Here is a 24,716-nt window from a genome sequence, read left to right as displayed (position 1 = left end):
GTGCAGAGACGGCGCAGGGTAAATGAATATTGAGAGAGTAAATGATGCGGAACTCCTTTTTGCCAAAGTAGCAACCAAATAGGCTAAAAGTAATTGTAAACAAGATTGACAAGCCCGTGAAATCGTAGTCAGTTGCAGGTTGCTTGGAGGCTGTCAGGGGGACAACTTGTCTGGGTAAGTCCTGATGTCATTTTCCTCAGCATGACTTGGTTAAAACCTGCCATTGACTGGCGTTTGCCCTGTTTTTCTCCCAGGAGGTAGGTTTGCTGGCTCTTAGGTGTCTGGGTTCACCAAGGTGGCACGCAGTGGGGAAAGGTTACCAGTCACCGTTCAGTGACTACCTGGGCAAAACCAAGTCTCATTTCTTTGCAACCTACCCAAGACATCCATATGGGTACCGAGAAGCAACCCAGAGAGAGTTGAATCCTGTGGAATTTGGGGGTGTGCTGTTTGACACTGCACCATAATCAGATTTCTTAAAACTCCTTAAAAAAAAAAAAAGAAGAAAAGAACTTCTAACACAATCTAACTTTAAAAAAAAAAAAAAAAGACTCGGGAAGACGGTGTTGTAATTGAGGACAGAGTGGTCGCCTGTGGAGGGGAGTGTTTGGAAGAGGACGTGAGGGACTCCTGCTGGGGTCCTGGGGAGCACTATATTTAGCATTTGTACTTTTTCTCTCTGTGATACTTCAAGAAAAAGGTTTTTCTTTAAATTGAATGGCTTCGTTTAATATACTCAGCATGAATTTTCTGCCGACTTTGAGGCAAACTTTGTGTTTTAGTTACTAGCTTCTCATCACAACACTGAAAACCCAGCTCATGGCACTTAAGAGATTGGTTTCTCTTTATAGCAACATTACCTCTTTCCCGAAACTGCCTGCGGCTCCCGCTGCATTCTTTATCTTGCCCTTCAGGGAGCTTAAAACTACTACTTCTTACCCTGCCAGGATCAAGTATAACTTTTTTATTTTGTTAGTTTTGCAAGTGTCATGGTGTCAAACCTATAAATAAAACCTATAAATAAACCCCAACTCCATAATAAGAAAACTATTTGACATTTTGAAGTTGTATGAAAAGAAGGCCAGTAATTACAGATCTCAGTTTGGAGGCAACGGGTCCTACAAATGACTCCACCCGGGCTTCCCAGAGGCTTCAGTCAGAGAGCCACTCCCCGAACAAATTACAGGATCTGTGGAACAAATGATTTGATCCCCAAATTGTACTTTTGGAGTATCAGGATTGACAACTGCAAGATGATTTGACGGAGTATTGTGCTGTATTATTAAAGTGACCTGTGTGAGTGTGTCTCCCTTGTGCTAGAGAAAAATCTGAAGACTCGAATATTAAATATGTTCATAAATAATTTTTTAATAGGTATTAACACTTTAATAAATACCCATATTTTTTAAAAGTTTTGTTCACCAGCACTGGCATTGTCAACTGTGTTATTCATTAGCAGGCTTTATGCTTTAAAAATGTTATTTAAAAATTAATTGTTTGGTATATAGGTTCAGGATAAATTTGTTTATTGGCTTTAACATTGAATTAGCCATACGAAATACACCTCCCTGAATAAGGACGTTTGTTTTTCTAGTTTAGCAAGTATTCAGTCATGATTATGTTTACATTAAAACCTAATTTAAAAAATAAGTTAGTGTATTTATCTTTGTATTGTTATGTAGTATTGTACTTTGGAAAATGTAAAAGCTAAGAAAGGCTAAAAATGGCAGAAGGTAGTGTTGATCAATTTATGAAATTATAGAGTTATGAGGAAAAAGATTAAATTCCAGGTACCAGTTGTACAGTAATTTTGTTATCAACTATACTTGTTTTAAAACTAATAAAGGGAAATGTATAAGAAAGTGTTTTCTAAGATATTTGGGCATTTCACAAATGAAAACTGAAATCACTAATTTTTAATTAGTTGGGCTGAATTTCATTAAGAACACTCGCAAAAAATAAAAATGGTGAAAACAGAAAACATTAAATAACATTTTTAAAAAGAACATTTTCAAAGCCTAATAAACAGCACAAAATGCATGAATCTTGTTTTCTTTCGTTGCTGCCACTTTAAGAAAATGCTGGTTGACTCTCACGGGTTTCTGAGGAAGGGTGTGTGCATTGTGTGGCCTTTTATAATTTGGACAAATTGTTAAGGATTGGTGTTGGTGAATGATGTGGACTCATCTGAGTGAACAAGCCAAGACATCTGGTTATGTAATATCAAGTGATACAGTCCTTTTTGAATGATGGCAGTTTTCTTGTTGCTTTCTTCTCTATTTAGACAACAGTACTAATCCCAGCACTGACATATAGACTGGAAAATCTGTTACTTCATCAGCAGTGATTTAGGAAGCACTCTCCCAGACTGAGTGATGGGACAGCTGCCAAGCTATGGAAACTCTATTTAGCTCTGGGAGGTGACTTGTAATATAGACAGTAAAACTGACATAAGGTTGCCCACCTAACCAAGACCCTGGCTATAAGCATAGACAGGCAGAACCAAAAGGAACTCTGAAGATGTCTGGTGGAAGATTTTCCACTGTGTGGCTCTCAGACCAGCTGCACCGTTGTCATGAGGGTCAGGGGGTATTTATTTAAAATGCAACTTAAAGCTGGGTGTGTTGGTATACATCTGTAGTCCCAGCTCCTTAGGAGGCCTGAGGCAGGAGGATTGCTTGAGCCCAGGAGTTTGAGGCCAGCCTGGGCAACATAATGAGACCCTGTCTCTTTTTGTTAAAAAAAAAAAAAAAAAAAGTGATTTCCGTATGACAAGTAAAACAAGGCATGATCCTGATTTGGGTTTTAGTATGGATTGGATATTAGATAAGTGCTCATCATGTTAAATTTCTTCAGTGTGATAATTGTACTGTGGTTATGAAATGCCCTTGTTTTGGAGAGATACATGCTAAAATATTTCGAGATAAAGGGGCATGATCTCTACAGCAAGTCGTTCAGAGAAAAGCATGGTGTGTCTGTGTGTGTATACAAATGAGAGAGATGGGAAATAAAGTGTATGTGGGCCGGGCACGATGGCTCATGCCTGTAATCCCAGCACTTTGGGAGGCCAACGCAGGCAAATCACCTGAGGTCAGGAGTTCAAGGCCAACCTAGGCCAACATGGGGAAACCCTGTCTCTATTAAAAATACAAAAATTAGCCGGGTGTGGTGGCGCATGCCTGTAGCCCCAGCTACTTGGGAGGCTGAGGCACAAGAATTGCTTGAACCCAGGAGGCGGAGGTTGCAGTGAGCTAAGATTGCGCCATCCAGCCTGGGCAAGAGTGAGACTCCATCTCAAAAAAAAAAAAAAAAAAAAAAGCATATGTAGCAAAATGTTAACAATTGAATCCAGGGCAAAAGGGTTATACAGGAGTTATGTTTTTCTTGCAACCTTTCTATAAGTTCAGAAAATTATTTTATGTTTTAAAATGCAGTTTCCTGGGCCCTTACTAAACCAAAATCTCTGTGGATGGTAACCAGGAATCTGCATTTTTAACAAGTCCCCAGATTATTCTTGTGTACACTAGTTTTAAGTCACTAGTTAAAAAGAAAGCATCATTTCAGTCACTTTTTTTTTAGTAGCTTGATCAGTGAGCAGACATTCTTAGTTTGAGCTCATCTTAGTGCTTAATAAGTGATAAATAAATCCCCACCCAAGTGTTTGTAAATTTTTTTTTTTTTTGACGAGATCTCGCTCTCTTGCCCAGGCTGCAGAGCAGTGATGCGATCATAGCTCCCTGAAGCCTTGACCTCCTGGGCTCAAGCGATTCTCCCACCTCAGCCTCCCAAATAGCTAGGACTACAGGCAGGTGCCACCACACGCAGCTAGTTTGTTTGTTTGTTTGTTTTTGTTTTTGTTTTTGGTAGATATGATGGTCTCACTAGTAAATTTTATCTTTAGAAGGGAATACCCCACTTACTTCAGAGGAGTTTAAGGAACAGTTAGGCCTGACTTTAAAACAGACTGGAATGCGAAGCTGTCCTCTTTGAGGTACCGACAGCAATAGGAAAGCGTGCTTTCTGTTTTCCTAAAGGCGTGAGCAATGTGAGTGATTGTTGCTTGCTGGGGCCGTGGTTGACCCCACAAAGAACTCGTTACCACATAATGCAACCCAGCATCTGTGTGTCTACAGTGACAAGGAAGAGAGAACAACCCTGGCACTATATTCGCTGCTAAATGAATGAAGCATGTGTCTGCAATACGTTAAATATTGGCATTTGATGAGAAGCACACTTAATTTGATGAGTCATTGTCTAGGGTGGCTGATAGTGCATGTACTTTTCTGTGCTAGAAATGCCCTTCTTCAGATCAGTCATCTGTTGGGGTTCAGAAATAGATAAAAGGGGGAAAAAGGTAGAGGGAAGAAGGCGCTTTCCTGAGTTCATAGGGAAGAAGAATTTGGGAAAGGGGATTGAGCTACAGAAAAGGGCTTCTATACTGCAAAAAGGATTTTTGAAATAAGCTAAACTGTAAGCGATAAGCGAGAAAGAGCAGAGCTGTCCCTGTTTCCCTTGAAGAATGCCAGCGTAGGAGGTGGCATGTCTTCCTCTGATCGCCACTAGGTGGTGGCATTGGGCTAGGCCAGCTTGATGATGTAGGTTGATTCCTGTAGACCCATGATTCATTTATGCAGATTACTTACAAATTGGTATTTAAAAATCAAGACTGTTTTCTTATTCTTCTCCTCCTTTTTTTCAACTGAACTCATATTCTTCAATTAGAGACCTAAGTCCCTTACTTTAAAAAATAAGAATATGGAATACTTTGTCATTTATTTATTCAAGAGTCTCACTCTGTCACTCAGGCTGGAGTGCAGTGGTGCGATCTTGGCTCGCAGCAATCTCTGCTTCCCAGGTTCGAGCGATTCTCCTGACTCAGACTGTCAAGTAGCTGAGATTATAGGCGTTCACCACTACACCCAGCTAATTTTTGTATTTTTAGTAGAGACAGGGTTTCACCTTGGCCAGGCTGGTCTCGAACTCCTGACGTCAGGTGATCTGCCCACCTGGGCCTCCCAAAGTATTGGGATTACAGGCGTGAGCCACTGCACCGGCCTCTCTATTTAAAATTCTAATAGTGGAGTTCAGTTTGCTCTGTTATTTGCATGTGTTCCTCTCCCTTCTTTCTGTCTATGGTTCATTGGCTTATGAAGGAACAATTTCCCAGATCCGAATATAGACAGACCTTTAGGAAATAAAGCGGTGGCATTACCTTTTCGTTGTCTCAGGCTTCAGGGCAGCCAGGGAGGGGCCCTAGTAGCAGGCCTGTTACCCAACCCTGACTCCCAGAGCTCTGGTGTCTCACGTGCCCAGGGCGTGGCAATTTATGCCAGCATGCTCTTGCTTCTGGTTCCCTTGAGTTTGTAGAGCAGCTCAAAGGTATATTACGTATCTATCACCACTACCTTTTAAATCTAGCAAGCTGTCTTTATTAAAGTGAATACATAAAACTTTAAGAAATAGAACATTCATATATCTGTAAGTCGTTTGAAATCAGGATTGCCCTACAAAATCTGGAATCTGTAGACAGCACCCAATGGCATTAGAAGCTTAACGTTAATAAAATGCCTTTCATTGAGTGCCTGGTGTGTGTCCCACATGTGCTAGGCACTTTCCATGTGCCACTCTAACTCTCATGGTCTTTATTGTGCCCCTACTGTTTGCAAAGTGAGGTGTTGCCTCTTTCTGTGTTTTCCAAGTATAATCTTTGATTAAAAACTGTATTCACAGTAGAGCTTTGATTGCTGTTGTTTAAAACATTCTAAAGCTATAATGGATTTGTAAACTCATGCAAAAAACAGGCTTGGCTTCCTTATTATAAAATGCATCAGCAGCAGCTGTAATCATTTGTGGTCAGAGAGGCCAGCTTGTTCCTGGTTGGGTTGTGGCTTTGTTTAGAATTAAGAGGCTTATAAAGGAAGCCATAGAAACCCTGAGTTCCCCAATTGCTGTAGTACAGGAAACAGGGCAGTTAGTCAGCATCCATTGTCCTGACCAGATTGTTTAAGATGTAATTTCAAGACAATCTGAAAATACCACATGGCTCAATTATTTGGTTATTCAACATCAGACTCATTCTTACCAAGGTTTGCTTTAGGAACCATTGTAGGAAGATTTCTGCAGCTTTCATAAAATACCTATTTATGACATTGTCATTAGGTTTCAAGCCCTTTATGTAACAATCAGAGATGGATGTGAGAAAGGGAAGTCTGTCTCCCCTGGGTTGCTGGTGGGCTTTATTTTGTCAGCTGGCTGTGTGACTGTGCTGGACAGCATCATTGCTAACCATGGTGAAATGAATATGCCCAACGGCACCCACGCCAGCACAAGCTAAGAGCAGCTGCTCAGGTGAAGTTTGGAAATCAGTGTCCACCATTGGAGCATCAGCCCATGTGACTTTCATTTGGAGGCACCTGTTTCAAGTCTTAGTTTTTTCTGCCTGGGGTCATTGTGTGACTCTCTCTGTTTTAGCTGTTCCACAGAACAACTGCCCACCTCTTTTCATACACAGTGAATTCAACCACGCAGTGCATGGCTTAGATTCTGCAGAGCCTGTATTCTAAGGCCATCCATTCAAAACACACCTTGAGGTTCCCTGGAAACCCACTCCTCTAGTCCTCGTCTCCCTGGCTGTTACTTTGAGGGCTTCCCAAAGGGAATGTGATCCTGTGCCACACCTGAGGATGCTGAATCACCCCTGGGGGTGCGGGGACAGGCAGTTTTTAAAAGCTCCCCAGGTGGTTCTGATGTGCACCTCCCACTAAAACCAACTTGTAATGGTTCTATTGTGTCTTTTGAAAAAAAAAAAAAAAAAGTAACCCACCTGAGATTCTTAGACAAGAACTAAAAAATAAAATTGACATTTTAAAGTCGATGTGGTTAAAGCATTATGGAACACATTTGTTGTCTTTTGATAACTTTTTGTATTACTCAGAAAATGCATCCCTGATTCTGATGACATTTTCCTTGGAAAGGGCAAGGCGGAGGTGGTGGGGTGGGTGGAATTTTATAAGTGACTGAATAAGTTCCTTTGCACTGCTGGTCCCAGGAAGTTTTTTTTTATTAGCATTTGAGACTCCCTATCCTTATCTAAGGAAGAGAGGTTTGCTTGGAGCTTCTTAAATATAATGATAAGAGACCAAGTGCTTCTCTTCCTGGATGTGCTTTCTGCACAGCTTTCATCGTTGTGGTTTCTCTTTCTGCACCTAACTGGTGCTCCCTGTCATTCTCTGAAGCTTGTTTCTTGGTCCTCCAAGAAACAATCTGCTTTGGCCACATCCTTGTGAGACCTGAGTCACTACTCCTTGCTACTGACTCCCAAATCTTTTCTCTGGCCCCACCCTGACATTAGGTGCTACTTTTCCAATTACCCGTGACTTGCGTCTGCCAGAATGGACCTTGGCAACAGCAGCTTGGTCATCACCTGGGAGACAAGATGCAGACTCTTGGGTCCTATCAAGACCACTTGAATCGGAGTCTGCATTTTAACAAGATCCCCAAGCACTCTGTACGCACACTGCAGTGTGAGAAGCACTGGTCTATGGGACATCAATTTCCCCACTCCTCTGCATTTCTTCTTTCTTTTCTTTTCTTGTTTGCTTGCTTTTTTTTTTTTTTTTTTTTTTTTAAGGAGATAGTCTTGCTGTATTGCCCAGGCGGGAATCTAACAGCCCTCCCACCTTGGCCTCCAGAGTAGCTGGGACTACAGGTGCATACTACCGTACCATGCTCCCCCTCTGCATTCTACTTAGACCCTACCCCATCCTTCTCTGTCAAGTTTGTCTATCCTCTTCTACTGCTATACAGTCTTGTTGTACTGCAGTACTGCTATATAGTCTGCTATATAGACTACAAATTTTGGCTTCATTTTCTATTTCATTCTTCCTTCCATTCGTTCAAACGTTTACTAACTGCCTACCAGACCTAGGTTTGGAGGTACAATGAGCAAAAACAGACCTAGCCTTGTGGGGCTTGACATCTAGTAGGAGAAGCAGATATTAAATACACATCATCAGTTATAAGTGTGAAATGAGGATAAGCACTAAGTGAGTGCACTCTGTCACACAAATCTGTGACTGGTTAGGGAGACCAGGGAAGGCTTCCTGGAGGAAGTGATGCTTGTACTGAGCACTGACAATGAACTGGAGTTAATCAAATGAAGAGGAGCAGGAAGAGCTTTGCAAGCAGAAGGAATAGCATATGCAGAGACCCAGTTCATCAGAGAAAATTTGTGGAGAATTAATAAAAAGAACGTTAACTTACTCTTAGGACCTTCATCTTTATTTGCTCTTCCACCCAACACTGTCAGATTTATATCTTCACCATTCCCTGAGCCAATTTGATTTGTAGAATTGCTTCACATATTCTTTTTTTTTTTTTTTTTTGAGACAGAGTTTTGCTCTTTTTGCCCAGGGAGTGCAATGGCGAGATCTCAGCCCACTGCAGCCTCCGCCTCCTGGGTTCAAGTGATTCTCCTGCCTCAGCCTCCAGAGTAGCTGGGATTACCAGCACAGGGCGCCATGCCTGGCTAATTTTGTATGTTTAGTAGAGATGAGATTTCACCATGTTGGCCAGGCTGGTCTCAAACTCCTGACCTCAGGAGATCCGTCTGCTTCGGCCTCCCAAAGTGCTGGGATTACAGGTACATGCCACCATGCCTGGCTAATTTTGTGTTTTTAGTACAGACAGGGTTTCATCATGTTGGCCAGGCTGATCTCGAACTCCTGACCTCAGGTGATCCGCCCTCTCCGGCCTCCCAAAGTGCTGGGATTGTAGGCGTGAGCCACTGTGCTCGGCTTCTTCATGTATTCTTTGTAGAGGCCTAGAACCTCCCACCTACGTGATCTCTGTGATATAGTCATGTCCTCAGTTGCACACCTTTCCAGTTTTTTCGCCTACTTCTCCACCATTGAAATCACCAGTTAAACCAGTTTCCTTACTGTTCCCTAATACCATGGTCAGATTTTGAATGCCCTCTAATTCCCTCTTCATAAATATTATACTCTCTTTTTCAAAAAAGTAAACTTGTTATTAAAACATACATATGGAAAAGTACACAAATCATAAATGTAGAGCTTGGTAAATTTTCACAAAGTGAGTATACCAGTGTCATTAGCACCCATATCACAAAATAGAATATTAAAAGCATCCCAGAAAACCCATCTCTGCCCTCCCCTCACTACACACAAAGGTAACCATTATCCTTTCTTCTATCCGCATTGATTAATTTTGCCTGGTTGTAAACTTTATATAAATGGAATCATGCAGCAGATAATCTGTTGTGTCTCATGTCTTTTGCTCAACATTAAAGCAATTGATTCACATTTTACATGTAATGGTAGTTCGTTTATTTATTTTGCTTTATAGTAGTATATGGTATGACTGTACCACAGTTTATCCATTCTACATTTGATAGATGGGGTCTTTTCCAGTTTAGAACTATTATGAAGATTCTTTTTTGTTGTTGTTATAAATTATTATTTTATTAGATACATATTTTGGTCCAAATCTTTGAATTGTCATGACTTACAAAAAAAATTTTTTTTAACTTATAGGTTCTGAGTACATGTGCAGGTTTGTTATATAGGTAAATTGAGTGTCTTGGGGATTTGGTGTACAGATTATTTTGTCAACTGCGTCATAAACATAGTACCCGATAGGTAGTTTTGCGATCCTCACCCTCCTCCCACACTTCACCCTCGCATAGGCCCTGGTAGCTATTGCTCCCTTCTTTGTGTCCATATGTTCTCAAAGTTTAGCTCCCACAAGATGCTTTCATGTCTTTTAGTGAGTGAATATACATTTTTCTGCTGGGAATGTGCCCATGACTGAAATTGTTCTATCACAATAAATGCATATGTTGAGCTTTAGTAGATACTGTTCGGCAGTTTTCCATCGTACAGTGGTTGCACTGAGTTATGCTTTCACCAGCAGCATGTGAGAGTTCTGGTTGCTCCACACCCTCCGTGGTTTTGCCAGTCTTGAATCGTAGGGGTTCTCTGGTGGGTGTGTGGTACTATGGCTTTGTGGGTTTAATTTGCATTTCTTTGACAGCTATGTGGTTGAGTACCTGTTTTTGTTTTCTTCCTATTTTCTACAGGGTTTTCTGTTACTTCCTCTCACTAGGTCAGCGGGAGCACTTCATATATTCTTTGCAGACATATATATTGCGAGTATCTCCTCCCACTCTGTCGGTTGCCTTTTTGCTGCCCCTAAATGGTGTCTTTCAATGAATAGAGATCCTTAGTTTTAATATCAGTTTATCAATAAGTCTTTTCATGTTTGAAATCATATTTATACCATGTTTAGTTCTGTAAAACCTTAGAGGTAGAACACAAATATATAAAATTGTGAAACATAGATAAAAACTTAAAAGCCTGGGAAATATAAATTAGAAGACTCAGACCAGGGAGGTAATAAGACATGCAAATAAGCCACATAATTCTATGAACCTATAATTTAGCAATACATTTTGCTCAGAGCACCTTAGAAGTCAAAACTCAATTGGAAACATGATCTGCTATGTAGTTCTCATTATCTGTGAGTCCCTCAGACAGTATTGATAGGATAGGATCTGACAGGTATCTGCACTCACAGGTAAGTGGCGATTCGCATATCAAAGCACTAATGGGTATATCTTACGTTACAGGTTATTCAGCGATAGTTATGACCTCCCGGTTACGTGCGTTGGGTGGAAGAATTAATAATATACGCACCTCGGAATTACCCAAAGAGAAAACTCGATCAGAAGTCATCTGCAGCATCTACTTTTTAGATGGCGTGGTACAGACCTTTAAAGTTACTGTAAGTTCTCTACTTTTTTTTACTTTTCCTGAATTAATGCTCCTAACAAATAGTTTTCATCTCTTGGCTTACAAAATGAAGAAAAAAATATTTTAAAATGAAAGCTTGAGATCTCAGATCTTGTATGTTGAGATTGCACTGGAAATACTTAAAAATGTTGCCCCCCGGCTGGGCACGGTGGCTCACACCTGTAATCCCAGCATTTTGGGAGGCCGAGGCAGGCGGATTACGAGATCAGGAAATCGAGACCATCCTGGCTAACATGGTAAAACCCCGTCTCTACTAAAAATATACAAAAAATTAGCCAGGCGTGGTGATGGGTGCCTGTAGTCCCAGCTACTCGGGAGGCTGAGGCAGGAGAATGGCATGAACCCGCAAAGCGGAGCTTGCAGTGAGCCGAGATCACACCACTGCACTCCAGCCTGGGCGACAGAGCCAGACTCCGTCTCAAAAAAAAAAAAAAAGTTGCCCCCATTTCACCTCTGCCCTGAGAGTCTTCCCCTCGCTTCTGTGTGACGTGAACTATTTGATGCTCATACGTTGGTGCTTCTGGGAAGTCCTCATCCACTTTCTGAAGGAGACTGGTTTGGGAAGTGGATGAGGACTCCATGAAAGCACCAACATCTGGAAGCATCATGGCGCCCTGTATGTGCTTCATTAGAGCCCATGTCAGGTTGCATTTTTTCAGATAGTGATTAGGGTTTATGTTGCCCATGAAACTGAGCTCCTTGAAAACAGGAAAGAGTAGAAAGGGTGTTGTTTCCCCTGTGCCTGGCACAAGGCTGGGCACACAGCAGGTGCTCGTTAAATGTGTGAGTGAGTGGGCTGTGAAACAATCAGCCTCACAGATGGCAGGGCTTGGGGAGGTCCTGGCTCATCCCACTTAAAGCCTGTGGCAGAGCCAGCACTAGAAACGAGGTCTCCAGTCTCCCAGGCCAGCCACAGGAAGATCCTGGGACTGTGGCTGCCTATGGTGCCCTCCCACTCCAGTCACCACCCAGCCCGTGACCTTTGCCCATCTCTTCCATCCTCTGGCCAGTCCTAAAGGAGTTAGTCCCAACCTTGAACTGGCTGCTAGGATCTGCCCCCACCTGTAAAGTTCAGTGTGCAAGGGAAGGCATCAGAAGAGAAGACAGGATGAGAGAACAATTGAGGGAACAATAAAAGGCCACAGGAATGCAAAGGGTAACAAAAACGGATCCCTGGGTCTTCTGCACACCCTATACAAGTTTGCCCACTGCCGATCCCAGGTGATCATGGACCCTGATGCAAGCAGGAGGAGAAGGCAGTTTGTGTGGAGTTTAGTGGGTGCTGTATCTCCTTTTCAGCAGGGATGGGGTGGTGGCCCAGTGCCTTGGCTGCAGACGTCCCCCTGTCAGTGCAGAAGACTCAGGTGGATGACCAAGGACATGGAAGTTTGGACCCTTCGCCTGGCAGAGAGTGGAAATGGGCAGTAGAGATGGATGTTTCCCAGCCTTCTGCTCTGCTCTTCCACCCACTTCCGCAAACACCCAGGCCTCCAGCTATTCCCCAGTGTCAGGGCATCATTTTTTTTTGTAGGTGGGAAACGTTGTTGTAACAAGTGAGGACTCCAGCAAGGAAATTCAGTTGTCTAGTTAGGCATCTCCAAAGTCTAGTTACGGGGGCTACAACATATACCTGTGACCTGTTTCTTCAGAAGCCAGTTTGGAGGAAAACATCCTCTTAGGAGGACTGTTCAAAAGAATATTCTGCGATACTGGAAATGTTCTGTGTCTGCACTAACCCACAGGGAAGCCCCCCAGCCACATGTGGCATTTGAACATTTGAAATATACCTGAAAAACTAATTTTTTTTTTTTTTTTTTTTTTTTTGTTCCTGAAACAAGGTCTTTTTCTGTCACCCAGGCTGGAGGGCAGTGGTGTGATCCTGGCTCACTGCAGTGTCAACCTCCTGGGCTCAAGCGATCCTCCCACTTCAGCCTCCGAAGCAGCTGGGACTACACGCCACTATACCTGTCTCTTATACACATCTAGATGTGTATAAGAGACAGCTGCGATACTGGAAATGTTCTGTGTCTGCACTAACCCACAGGGAAGCCCCCCAGCCACATGTGGCATTTGAACATTTGAAATATACCTGAAAAACTAATTTTTTTTTTTTTTTTTTTTTTTTTTTTTGTTCCTGAAACAAGGTCTTTTTCTGTCACCCAGGCTGGAGGGCAGTGGTGTGATCCTGGCTCACTGCAGTGTCAACCTCCTGGGCTCAAGCGATCCTCCCACTTCAGCCTCCGAAGCAGCTGGGACTACACGCCACTATACCCATCTAATTTTTTAGTTTTTTGTAGGTCTCACTAACTTATCCAGACTGGTCTCCAGTTCCTGAGCTCAGGCGACCCCCCCACTTCAGCCTCCTGAGGTGCTGGGATTGTAAAGCATGAGCTAGCAGGCCCGGCTTCAATTTTTTATTTTATCTTAATTAAAATGGAAGCAGTCTTTAGTAGTTCATAGTCCCCACTTTGGATTGCTCAGCTTTGGTGAACATTTCTTAAAGTGTGTCAGAAGCTCCTACGATGTGTGTTAAAGATGTCAATCCCTTGTCCTGCCTGGGTGTTTTGAAACTTGCTCTCTGTGGGGTTAGGCCTGAGAATCTGCGTTGTAATTTCTCCCCAAGTTGTCTCGATGTGCCATACAGTTGGAGAACCACTGATTTAGGAGTCTGTTGGCAAGGTTGTAAATATTTCCCTTAAAAAGCAACTACTTTGGTTCTGCAGAACCTTGTCTTATATCTGATTTCCTTTTAACATAATCTTTCGTAGAATTTTGTGATTACACAAACTTCATGAAGGTCACAAATGTCTCTTCCAGATGCTATACACTGATAGTTTAGTATGTGTCTGGTTTCTTTGTTAAAATACGTGTTTATCTGTCTTGGAGCTGTTCTTTAATCATATATCCTATTCCTGACAAGAACATGAGTGTTTGTTAGTATGTAACTCATGTATTCATTCAGCACATGTTCATTGAGCACTTACTATGGGCCAAGCTTTGTTCTGGTGCAAAAAATGGCAACAGTGCACAAAACAGAACAAAATCCCTACCTTTTTGAAGCCAACATCCCAGTGGGGGAGATGGGCCATAAAAAAATGGGCGCTGAGTCAGGCGGTATTAAGTGCTTTGCAGAAAAACAAAGTAGAACAAGAGGGAGAGAGTGCCAGGGCAGGGTGAGGTTACCATTGTATAGAGGTAACCAGGGAAGTCCCCACTGTTGAGACGAAAGAACCATGTGGTCGTCTGGAGGGAGCACGTCCCAGGGAGAAGGAACAGTGGTGCAAAGGCCCTGAGGCTGGAGCCCACTTCCTTTGGTTGCAGAATACAGTAGAGTCTGGAGTGGAATGAGCAAGATGGGAGGATAGCAAAAGATAAGGGCAGAGAGATAGCAGGGCTAAGGGGTGGGGGATCGCATGTAGCCTTGCGGATCATTCTGAGGGCACTGGCTTTTTTTCCTACACGAGGTGGAAAGCACTGGGGCTCTGTCCACAGTTGATGATAGGAGGGAAGGGGCTGAAAGACTGGTGTGGCAGTCCAGGGCAGAGATGATGACCATTGGACATAGTGGCTGTATGGAGCTGGCTAAGAGGAAACCAAGCCCAGAAGTACTTTGGAGGTGGAGCCAATAGGGTTTGCTGATAGATGGGATTTGAAATGCAAAAGAACAGGAGGCCTCAAGGTGACTCCCAGGTTTTTGGCCTAAGCAATGCAGCAAAGTAGAGTTACAGTTTATTGAGATGGGGAAGACTGTGGGAAGAGCAGGTCTGAGGGTAGAAGTAATCAGTTCTCCTGTGGGCATGTTGCAGTGGAGAGGCCTGTTATTCATCTATGTAGCAGTGTAGGAATGGTATGAGATAAAAGAGTCGGGAGGTTAGGGAAAAGAGATCCTGGCTGGGGATACAGATGTGGATGTCACCAGGATAGAGATGGGATTTCAAGCGTGAAACTGGAGGAGATCCCCTGAGAAGCAAGTAGATGGAAGCTGCAAATGGTGCTTAAGCATAGGAGAGATGAGGAGCAGGCACTAAAGGAGTCTGAGAAGGACCAGCGAGGGAGGCAAGAGGAGGCCAAGAGCGAATGTCTGAGAATCCCAGCAGAAGGAGGAGTGATCAGCTCTGTGAAAAGGGGAGAAGGCAAGCACCTACCCCGAGTGAGCATCATAACAAGCCTTAGAACAGGCTGGGTGTAGTGATTAGTGCCTGTAATCTCAGCACTTTGGGAGGCCAAAGCAGGAGGATCCCTTGAGTCCAGGAGTTTGAGGTTACAGTGAGCTATGATTGTACCATGGCACTCCAGCCTGGGCAATGGAGCAAGACCCTGTCTCTAAAAAAATAAAAATAAAAGTCTTAGAGCCTGGCAAACAATGAGCACTCAGAAGTTCTTAGTTATGAACATCATTGTTCTTATCACGTGGCTGCCACCCCAAGCTTCCAGCAACCTGGTTCAAAGCTGAATCCCATGGAATTTGAGAAGTTGGAGGCCCTGGTTGCAACTTGGAATATCCCTCACTTTGTACCTTTCTGTGTGTAGGAATTGTTTGCACAGTCTCATTCAGACTCTTTAGCCCAGCCCACCTTGTGACCAGGAGCAGGTGTCAGGGAAGCTGACTTGAATATTAGTCGTTCTTATCTCAGTCCAGGGTGTGAGCCCTGGTGGTGACCTGGTGCAGCAAAGATGACCTCTTGCGGGCAGGGGCCAGGCCAGGAGGCTGTTTCTTATTATAAATGTGTTTTTTATTATATTTCAATTTATCTTGAGAACCAGGTGAATTATGCAGAATAGATACCTGTATATGTGAATTATGCACTCCAGAGGAGGAGGTGTAGTGGGAACAAACAGACCTGAGTCAGGCAGTCAGACTGTCCCTCAGCTGGTGGGGCAAGGCATGGAGCCTCTCAGTGCCTCTGCTCATTGGCAAGGGAGATGGTAATGACTAGTGCACTTTGCAAAGTTGCTGCAAAGATTGGAGACCATATATAAAAAGCCCATTGGCATAATGTCTGGCTCCTTGTAGATGTTCAGTAAATTGTAGTTAATAATATATATTAAATGTAATATAAAATCATATATAAATAATTCCAACAAGGGGAGCAGCTAGCTCTTTGACATGTGGAGGGAGTATCTGGTAATGTGCAATATGTAGACTGCCACCTGTTGTGATTCTCTTGTGATAAACGGTGCCCTGAACAGAAGGAGCAGGAGGTATAAGCGCTCTTGGGCAGGAAAGGGGGCATGTCCAGGAAATGGGCGTGCCTCATGTTCCCACATTTCACACCAAATAATCTGAAGCTGCCCCAAAGAAGTCCCTGCAGGAGGGGCTTGATAGTTACCTAATTCTCCCAATGCTGGTCACGGTGACCTCTTTTCAAGTACAGTATTTGCTCTCAGGCACTCAAAAAAAGGAGCTACCTTTGCCTGGTCTATTTCTGACTCATATTGTCCTTTAGTTAAATGGTTTGGTTCAAAGGATTCCTGCAAAGTCTGCCTGTTAAAGTAGAATTTGCCATTTTCCAAGCACTCCATGCTGTTAGCCATTCCTGGGCCTTTGTGCCAGGCCATCTGATCCAAAGGCCTGTTTTTAGCTCGTGCAGCTGGAGGACAGGGGTGATGCTTGACCCCGTCCTCCTCTCGAACCCAGATTGGCGGTTGCTTCCTCTAGGACCCCGGTCGAGATGACCATTCGTGTGGTCCCCTTGGGTGTCCACCGTGCCTCGACTGTTTCACAGCCCTCGACAGCCTTTGACATTTTGTTACAGCCACTGTCTCCATGGCCAGGGCAGGAAAAGGGAGCTTCTTATAGCCTTGTCCCCATTCCCACACCATGCCTGCCCCGTAAACATGGAGCAGGGAAGGCAACGGAGTCCTGCTCTGGAGAGACATGTGGCTTCTCACTTCAGATGATGGGAAAGGGAGGCAGAGAGGCAGATAATCCCACAGGGTGGCACAGGCCAAATCACTCTGACAGCATTTTGAATGGCATTTGAGTATTTTTAGCTGTCTTCGTTTAGGCTGTTAGGTGAGAGCTTTCCTTTCCTGAACATATACTTCAGTGGCTTCTCCAGGAGTAGGAGCCACAGATGTGTCCTGAGGAGCCAAGAGAAACTGCCCGGGGGTTAGCATTTCATTGTGGATAATCCACAGGAGGCCACGGGGAGTTAACTGTGATTATGAGAGCTGAGTTTTCCGATTTAGACATTATCACTTGGGAATTGCAGCTAAGGGGGAAGGAAGAAATCTTAGACAATTAAATTAAACTCGTATTGTCTTAAATTGTGTTGATGTCGTTTTTCTTAGCCCTACTTCCCATATGTGCTGTGTGGCTTCTTAAAATTTATTAAAGCTTTTCTTGTGGTGGGAAGTATGTGTGCATAGCATTTCTGAGTGTGCATAGCATTTCTGAGTGTGCATAGCATTTCTGAGTGTGCATAGCATTTCTGAGTGTGCATAGCATTTCTGAATATTTTAACTCTTTTTTGCCTACAGTAAAGATGTTTTTACCACCAATCAATTTAAGACTTTTCCCACTTGATAATTTCTTTTGTTCTAGAAACAAGACACTGGCCAGGTTCTTCTGGATATGGCGTACAACTACCTGGGTGTGACTGAAAAGGAATATTTTGGTTTACAGCATGATGACGACTCCGTGGACTCTCCTGTAAGTGTCATTTTAAAAAAAATGTGCTGAACTCCTGCACGGTTTGCTTTTATATTTTACGTTTTCTTGTCCAACAGAGATGGCTGGAAGCAAGCAAACCCATCAGGAAGCAGTTAAAAGGTTGGTGTGATCTTTTCATTTCAGTTGAACATTAGGTGTTAGTGTATCACAGTCTGTTTCTCCCCTCCAATCATCAGTTCCTGTGACATCTGGTACCTGGAGTTCTGGGCGTCCAGGAGTCATGAGTGAGCTGACTTCTCCCTGTCTGACTTGTGAGTCAGCAGAGATGCTTCCAGATCAGCCTTCTAGGATCCGCCCCAGCTATGGGAAAGAAGGGGAAAGGTGAGAGTAGGCAGCTCAGAGCAAGGGAACCCACATTTCTGTATACAAGGAAGGAGAAGGAAGGAGGATGGCCTTTCTTAGTCTGCTGTGAGAGTCAGGGTGGAAAAGGGAGACAGAGAGATAGACAAACACAAACACCTCATACTTTCCAACAGCATAGTTGCATTCATGGAAAACCGAGCCATAGGTAGGTAATGTCACCAATACAAAAGTCTTCCAAACTACCGCTTATCTCTTAGAAGTGGATCCCAATGCTGCAGTTCACTCCTAGTTGGGTGACCAGTCAGGCCACACCATAGCCCACTCTCTGCCCTAATCTGCTCTGAGCCTGATGTTCCAGCATTGCCAGCATTGTTCCCCTTTATGCCACTCATGCCCCAGACAAACCTGGCTGATCTGCAGGGCCTCCCAGTGCCTTCCCTCAGTCTGTTTCATCTGCTGGAAATGCTTTTCCCTTCCACTTCCCTTGTGAAATCCTGCCTTTCTTCAAGGCTGCTCAGATCTCATTTCCTCTCCTAGAAACTGTGGGTGGCTCCCTCGACATTCTATTAGATTTACCATCTCCCATGTTGGGGCTCTGAACGCTCTTGTCCTCATCTTTGTTAATTGCCTTTACTTCTGTCTCAGAACTAGCAAGTTCCTTGAGTTAGGACCCTTGTTGTATTTCTCTCTGCATCCCCAAGGTGCCCAATTCAAAAAAAGTGGCCAGTGCATGGCGGAGTGGAGAAGGGCAGGTGGATTTGTGCACACAGATATGCATACACAGGATGCCCCCCAACACACACACACACCTGCTTCAGCACCCACGGAGGAAGGAGTAGACACAGTGGCCTTCACTCCCATGTCACGGCTGCCCCTACAGGGAGCCAGATTCTCAAAGTTCTTCCCTCCCATGAACTTCGTCCTCCTCATTCAGAAGTACGTGTGGGAGCCTCAGGGCAACTTACAGACAAATACCTGCCCCATCCAAGTCCCCAGGAATGAGTCCACACAAGGCATGAATAGGTACTGTCATTCATTCTCTCATTCATGCTTTCAGTGAACATATCCTGAGCTCAGACTGTGGCAAGGTCGGGGGCTAAGCCCTGGGAATCCAGTCCAGATCAAATTTGGACTATCCCCTCAAGGCCCACAGCCAAGTGTGCAGACAGCCCAGAGGGTTCGACATTCTATGATAGTAGTAAGCACAGGATAGAGGACAGCCAGAAAGACAAAGAGGCTAGGCCTGCAGCACAGAGATGACAAGTTTTAGAAGAGGGGAAAGGGAGGTGAACAAGCATCCCAAGGCAGCAGGAGGACATTGTTCTCCCCTGATGTGCATATTGTTATAGCGCCATCCACTGGTACTTAGACATGTGGACAGGTGTACTTGGGCACACACCCATGAGGCATTCTTTGAACACATGCTACAGATAAAGAAAGAAAGCACTAAAGATCAGGGAGGGTAGAGTTCAGGATGAACTAAGGTAGAGGAGGAGATCTAGCAGGTTAGTGAGAAGGACTTGAGTTGCAGAGAGCAAGAAAGTGCTCAGTGCCTAGATAGGGCTGGCGGATATTTACTGAGCGATGATGGTGAAATTGACATGAAGAAGATCTCGGGATCTTAGCAGCACGATCTGATCTCCTGTTGCTGTATCTATGAGAAGAAATGGACTAATTTTATCCACACAAGCGAATTGACTCTGGATGTTGATGTATAAAGCCGTATTTAAATATGTTCATTGTCTGATTTACTAGTATACTAACTTAATACACTTTGCATTAAAAGCATGAGATATTTTGTAGTTTAAAAATGAGTTTGAAATGTGGTAGAGCAGAATCAAAGATCTCAGTACTCTAATTCTGGTTTTGTCACCAGCTGTGTGACCTAAGGCAAGTCACCTCTCTAAGTCTTTGGCTTATCTGTAAAATGGGGCTACCAGTAGCAGCCTAGCCCACTCATAGTCATGGTGGTGTCAAAATGCAGGAATGTACATGAAAATGCTTGAAACGTATAAATGGCTACACAAATGCAGGCTATTATTTCTTTGTAAATTTTGCATAATAATGCTGATTTAAGGATTTTTAAAATTCCTAATACAGATAACGGAGTGCAGTGTTTAAACACAGCCCTAAGATAAACGTGTGATAGGAAGTAGATGATAACTCAGTCTGTGCTGATGTTGCATAAATATTTTGCTTTTTGAAGACGTGGAGATTTCTGAAACAATCAACTAACTTATGTACTCCATATTTGAAATTAGCCCTTTTATAATGGGAAAAGCTATGGTTGAGTGAAAAAATGCGTCACTTATGGAAGAGAAGCAACTTACATACATTGACTTTGTCAAAGGGAAAATTTAATTTGTTTTTGAAAAATGTTGTAGGAGGTTTCCCCTGTACCCTGCATTTTCGAGTAAGATTTTTTATACCTGATCCCAACACACTGCAGCAAGAACAAACCAGGTAACAACATTTTTTTAAAGTTTTCTGTTTAGTGTATAAAAATGAGTAACCACTAAAAATGTACTCTTCATTTTATTACTATGGCCAAATAACTTCATTTGGGTGTAACTGCACCAACAATGATGATCCAAGTAAAAATCTGGGGTGCACATGCTGACATTTTAATCAGCTAATGAGTTTTCAGTCTTGGGCCTGCTTCTCTTATCTCCTGATTTGGTGCCATTCCCAGCATACTCCCATCTGCCACCTCCTACCTCTCCCACCTCCTTCCACCTCCCTGGCCTCTCCTGCCTGCTGAACACTCTGTGCTCAAAGGACGAAAAGTCATTTTCTACCAATGTAGGCAGGATGTAGAAGACAAATTTGTAAAATAGTCATCCACAGGTCAAACAGCGTGATGTCTCTGAAGAGCTAAAATCGAGGCTCTTGAAGATAACAAGACATCTCTTGTCATAAGAATTTCCTTCCTTTTTTTTTGTTTTGAGACGGAGTCCCTCTCTCTGTTGCCCTGGCTGGAGTGCAGTGGTGCGATGTTGGCTCACTGTAACCTCTGCCTCCCAGGTTCAAGCGATCCTTCCACCTCAGCCTCCCAAGTAGCCAGGATTACAGGCAGGTACTACCATGCCTGGCTAATTTTTTTTTTTTTTTTTTTTTTTAAATTTTTAGTGGAGATGGAGTTTCACCATGTTGGCCAGGCTGGTCTCAAACTCCTGACCTCAAGTGATCTGCCTGCCTCAGCCTCCCAAAGTGCTGGGATTATAGGCATGAGCCACCAGGCCAGCTTTGTTATAAGAATTTTCTATCAGATCCCCAGTTTGCAAGAGGTAGAAAGGAGAGCAGGCTGGATTCTACTTGTCTTCTCAGTGAATCAGCAAGTGCAGGAAATATGTGAACCAGATAAGGGAAAGAGGGCTGTGATAGGAGTTGTTTACGCCTCAGGGCTTGGAGTCTCCTGACCCTGGGCTGGTACGCGGGTTTTTCTGGGTGTGGGGGACAGAGTATTTGGAATGGAGGAGGAGAGTGTCGCACAAGAAAATTGTTGCTGTTTTAACACAGACTGCACAAACAAACTTTCCCTCCCCTGTGGCAATGTTAAGCCCTTTTATTATTGATCCATTTATTTTTCTTAGGGAGGGAAGCTATTTCACCAGAAAAAAAGCAATAGATGCTTTATTGAATCCTGTTCTACATTCATCGTGGCCAAAAGACATAATCAAGGAGGCAGCATTAACTCAGGCACAGAGTGCTGTCTTCTTTATTTTTTTTTAGTAGTAATTACATCACATTTTAACTTGTAATACGTTGAAAGGCCAAATATTAATCTGTTACTGTATTTTGCCTTCTTTGTGTACCTCCTCCCTCTACGATAGCAGACATTGGGGATTTGACTGTATTTTTTATTATATTACATATTAAGCCAGTGTCCAAGGTGTCTGGTATGACACATCAGGTGACCACACAGAAGCACGTCCTGTCCTCTGAGTTTTCTCCATACCAGCTCTTTATGCTGATAAACTGGGGATGGGATAGAAACACTCAGCCCAGCAGGTTACTTCATAAGCTGACGGACACAGAGCTGGTGATGGAATCTATAAGAATGTGTTTGAAATGACCCTACCAAAGTTTCCTCAGGCCGGTGCTAAGTAACACGCTCTGGGTCAGGCATGGTGGCTCACACCTGTGAGCTTCCCAGCACTTCAGGAACCCAAGGCAGGAGGATCACTTGAGGCCAGGAGTTTGAAACCAGCCTGGGCCACATAGCGAGACCCTGCCTCTACAAAAAATAAAATTTGACACAGTTGTCAGGTGTGGTGGTGCATGTCTCAGTGTCTCAGGAGGCTAACTAGGAGGATTGCTTGAGCCCAGAAGTTCAAGGCTGCAGTGAGCCATGATCAAGCCATGTACTCCTGCCTAAGTGATCGACTGAGACCCTATTGCAAAAAAAAAAAAAGAAAAAAAAAAAGCTCTGTTGAAGGGATGTGTTAAAAACAACATGAATAATACATGTGTGTTTACATGTATATGTGTCTTTTATATATATTATATATAATGTGTGTGATTATATATGTACATGTGTATGTGTGTGTGTTTCTAACCAGTGGGGTTTTTTAAAAATCACAACTCCATAGTAAAAATATATTTTGTTTCAGAATACAGTACACATATATAAATTACTGAAGAAAACGTTTTATAAAACTATAGTAAGTACCAAGTACTCTGAAGTTTTCTATTCTGTTTTATTTCCCTTTTTTTTTTTTTTTTTTTTGAGACGGAGTCTTGCTTTTTTTTTTTTTTTTTTTTTGAGACGGAGTCTTGCTCTGTTGCCAGGCTGGAGTGCAGTGGTGTGCTCTCAGCTCACCGTAACCTCTGCCTCCCGGGTTCAAGCGATTTTCCTGCCTCAGCCTCCCCAGTAGCTAGGACTACAGCCATGAGCCACCAAGCCCAGCTATTTTTTGTATTTTTAGTAGAGATGGGGTTTCGAGGTGATGGCCAGGATGTTCTCAATCTCTTGACCTCGTGATCTGCCCACCTCGGCTTCCCAAAGTGCTGGGATTACAGGCGTGAGCCACCGTGCCTGGCCTTACTTGCTTTTTTTTAAAAAAAATGCCAACTGTGAGCCATTAAATTGATTGTACGACCAACTGGGAGGTTCCAACCCCAAGTCTGGACGGCACTGCCTAAACTAGTGATTGCCACCTGTCTCCTGCTCCTCATAACACTAGAGCCCCAGGTTTGTGGCATCCACTGGGCACATTAGAGCCCTCCAGAGGCCGAACTTGAGGGAGAGGATTCCTACGGCCAGCGCAGCCCAGGAGTTTGTCTACAGGGCCCATCCCGGCCATTGGCCATCCACTTCCATACCCTGTGGAAGAGAAGCCCACTTCTCTGGAAGCTGACAAAATCTTCCTGCTGAGCCTTCCTGTCTTTTGAGGGACATCTGTGGAAATGTAGGGCATTCATGATGGAGAGAAGCCTTGGGCACAAATGAAGGCTGCCTTCAGGTCTCCAAAGAGTAGTCATGGGAGAAGGGGAACTAGATGTGCAGGGTCATAGAATTGTGGCCAGTGGGTGGAGGCTACAGGGAGGCAGATTTTAGTGCAGAATGAGGAATAAACAGTGTGTGTGTGTCTCTTCTAAAATTCACTGGTTCATAACCGGTACCCCCCATCCCCACCTTCCATCTTAAGAAGGGTGGTATCCCATTGTGGGGTAGAATGTAACTATGACCTTCTGGGATTTCGGCACCAGATTTCTCTTAATGCAACAGGAGCCATGGTGGGAGCCACCCCCATAACTCTTACAGAGCTGGTGGGCCACCAGCGCTGCCAGATATATATATATATATATGTTTTTGAAACAGGGTCTTACTATGTTGCCCAGACTGGCCTCAAACTCCTGGGCTCAAAGGATCTTCCCTCAGCCTCCTGAGTAGCTAGGATTATAGGCACACACCACCACGCCCAGCTGCCAGATCGTCTTATCTTGGACCAGGCTTCTACCATTAATTCATATGCTTTAAAAAAAAAAAAAAAACTTAAAAGATTTTACCTGTATTCCTGGCACATAATATCTTACCCCAGCTTTGTAGTTTCTGTTTAAGGAAATTCCCTCTGAAGGAAATTTTAGCTCTCAAGAGTCAAAGAAGGTGTATAGAGGTGGTATCTGTTCGTTTTTGTTTGTTAGGGATCTAGGCAGAGAGGTCATTACATTTTTCTGAAGTTGAGGTCACGGGTAGGGTACCCACAAGAGAGGTCATTACATTTCTGAAGTTAGGCATCCCAAGCATCTCTTCTAAATAACTCTCCTGTATTCTAATTGTTAAATAAATGTCTTCTTCATTGTGAGCCTCCACAGCTGCTATTTCTGATAAATTTAGATCATTCTTTGCAAAATTTTATATTCTGGCAATCTCAAAATGAGGCTCCTTCAAGATTCCTAGGAAGTCTCCCAAACTTGGGTCTGGTTCCACTATTCTGGTTTCTTTGTGTATGATGCCACGGGGTTGACTCAGAAACTTTGCTCAATATATGACAAGGCAGCATTTGGTGAGTGGTGATCTCCATGTTTATCTTCTCATTTATATCCCTAGGAAGACATACTGATTAGCTGAGCTTGTCAGTGAAAGCCCAGATTCACCATTGGTTTATCTATAACTCTCCTTTCTCTTTTTTTCTCTCAGTAGCACTGTAGGAGGAGAGAACACTTAATTCTGGTTGAATGTCAGCTTGGATAAACATAGAAACAAACTAGAAAGAAATGATGTTCTCCTAGGTGGAAAAGATGGAGATTCCAATACCAAATAGATGTGAATCAGCAAATGTATGTTATACTGTCTCTCAAGGCCAGGTGTTCAATACATTGTGGGTAGTTAATTATAATCAGAGTAATAATATCAGAGTTACGACATGGATCCTAAGCTTTTTAGCCATTAAACATATAAG

The 24,716-nt window shown here is 43.4% G+C and overlaps 1 protein-coding gene across 1 annotated transcript in view; it reads left to right on the top strand.

Annotated features, from left to right (window-relative positions):
* Nucleotides 1-24,716, top strand: part of PTPN3 (protein tyrosine phosphatase, non-receptor type 3) — a 160,566-nt gene that overhangs the window by 63,877 nt on the left and 71,973 nt on the right. Inside the window, exons 2-5 of the mRNA XM_011966378.1 lie at nucleotides 10,649-10,803; nucleotides 17,380-17,487; nucleotides 17,565-17,607; nucleotides 20,196-20,274. Of these exons, the coding sequence (XP_011821768.1) occupies nucleotides 10,649-10,803; nucleotides 17,380-17,487; nucleotides 17,565-17,607; nucleotides 20,196-20,274 (385 nt within the window). The remainder of the gene's footprint in view (nucleotides 1-10,648; nucleotides 10,804-17,379; nucleotides 17,488-17,564; nucleotides 17,608-20,195; nucleotides 20,275-24,716) is intronic.

The sequence above is a fragment of the Mandrillus leucophaeus genome, unplaced genomic scaffold (genome assembly GCF_000951045.1).
Source record: "Mandrillus leucophaeus isolate KB7577 unplaced genomic scaffold, Mleu.le_1.0 Scaffold76, whole genome shotgun sequence".
Taxonomy (NCBI): domain Eukaryota; kingdom Metazoa; phylum Chordata; class Mammalia; order Primates; family Cercopithecidae; genus Mandrillus; species Mandrillus leucophaeus.
This window is presented reverse-complemented; position numbering and strand designations above follow the sequence as displayed.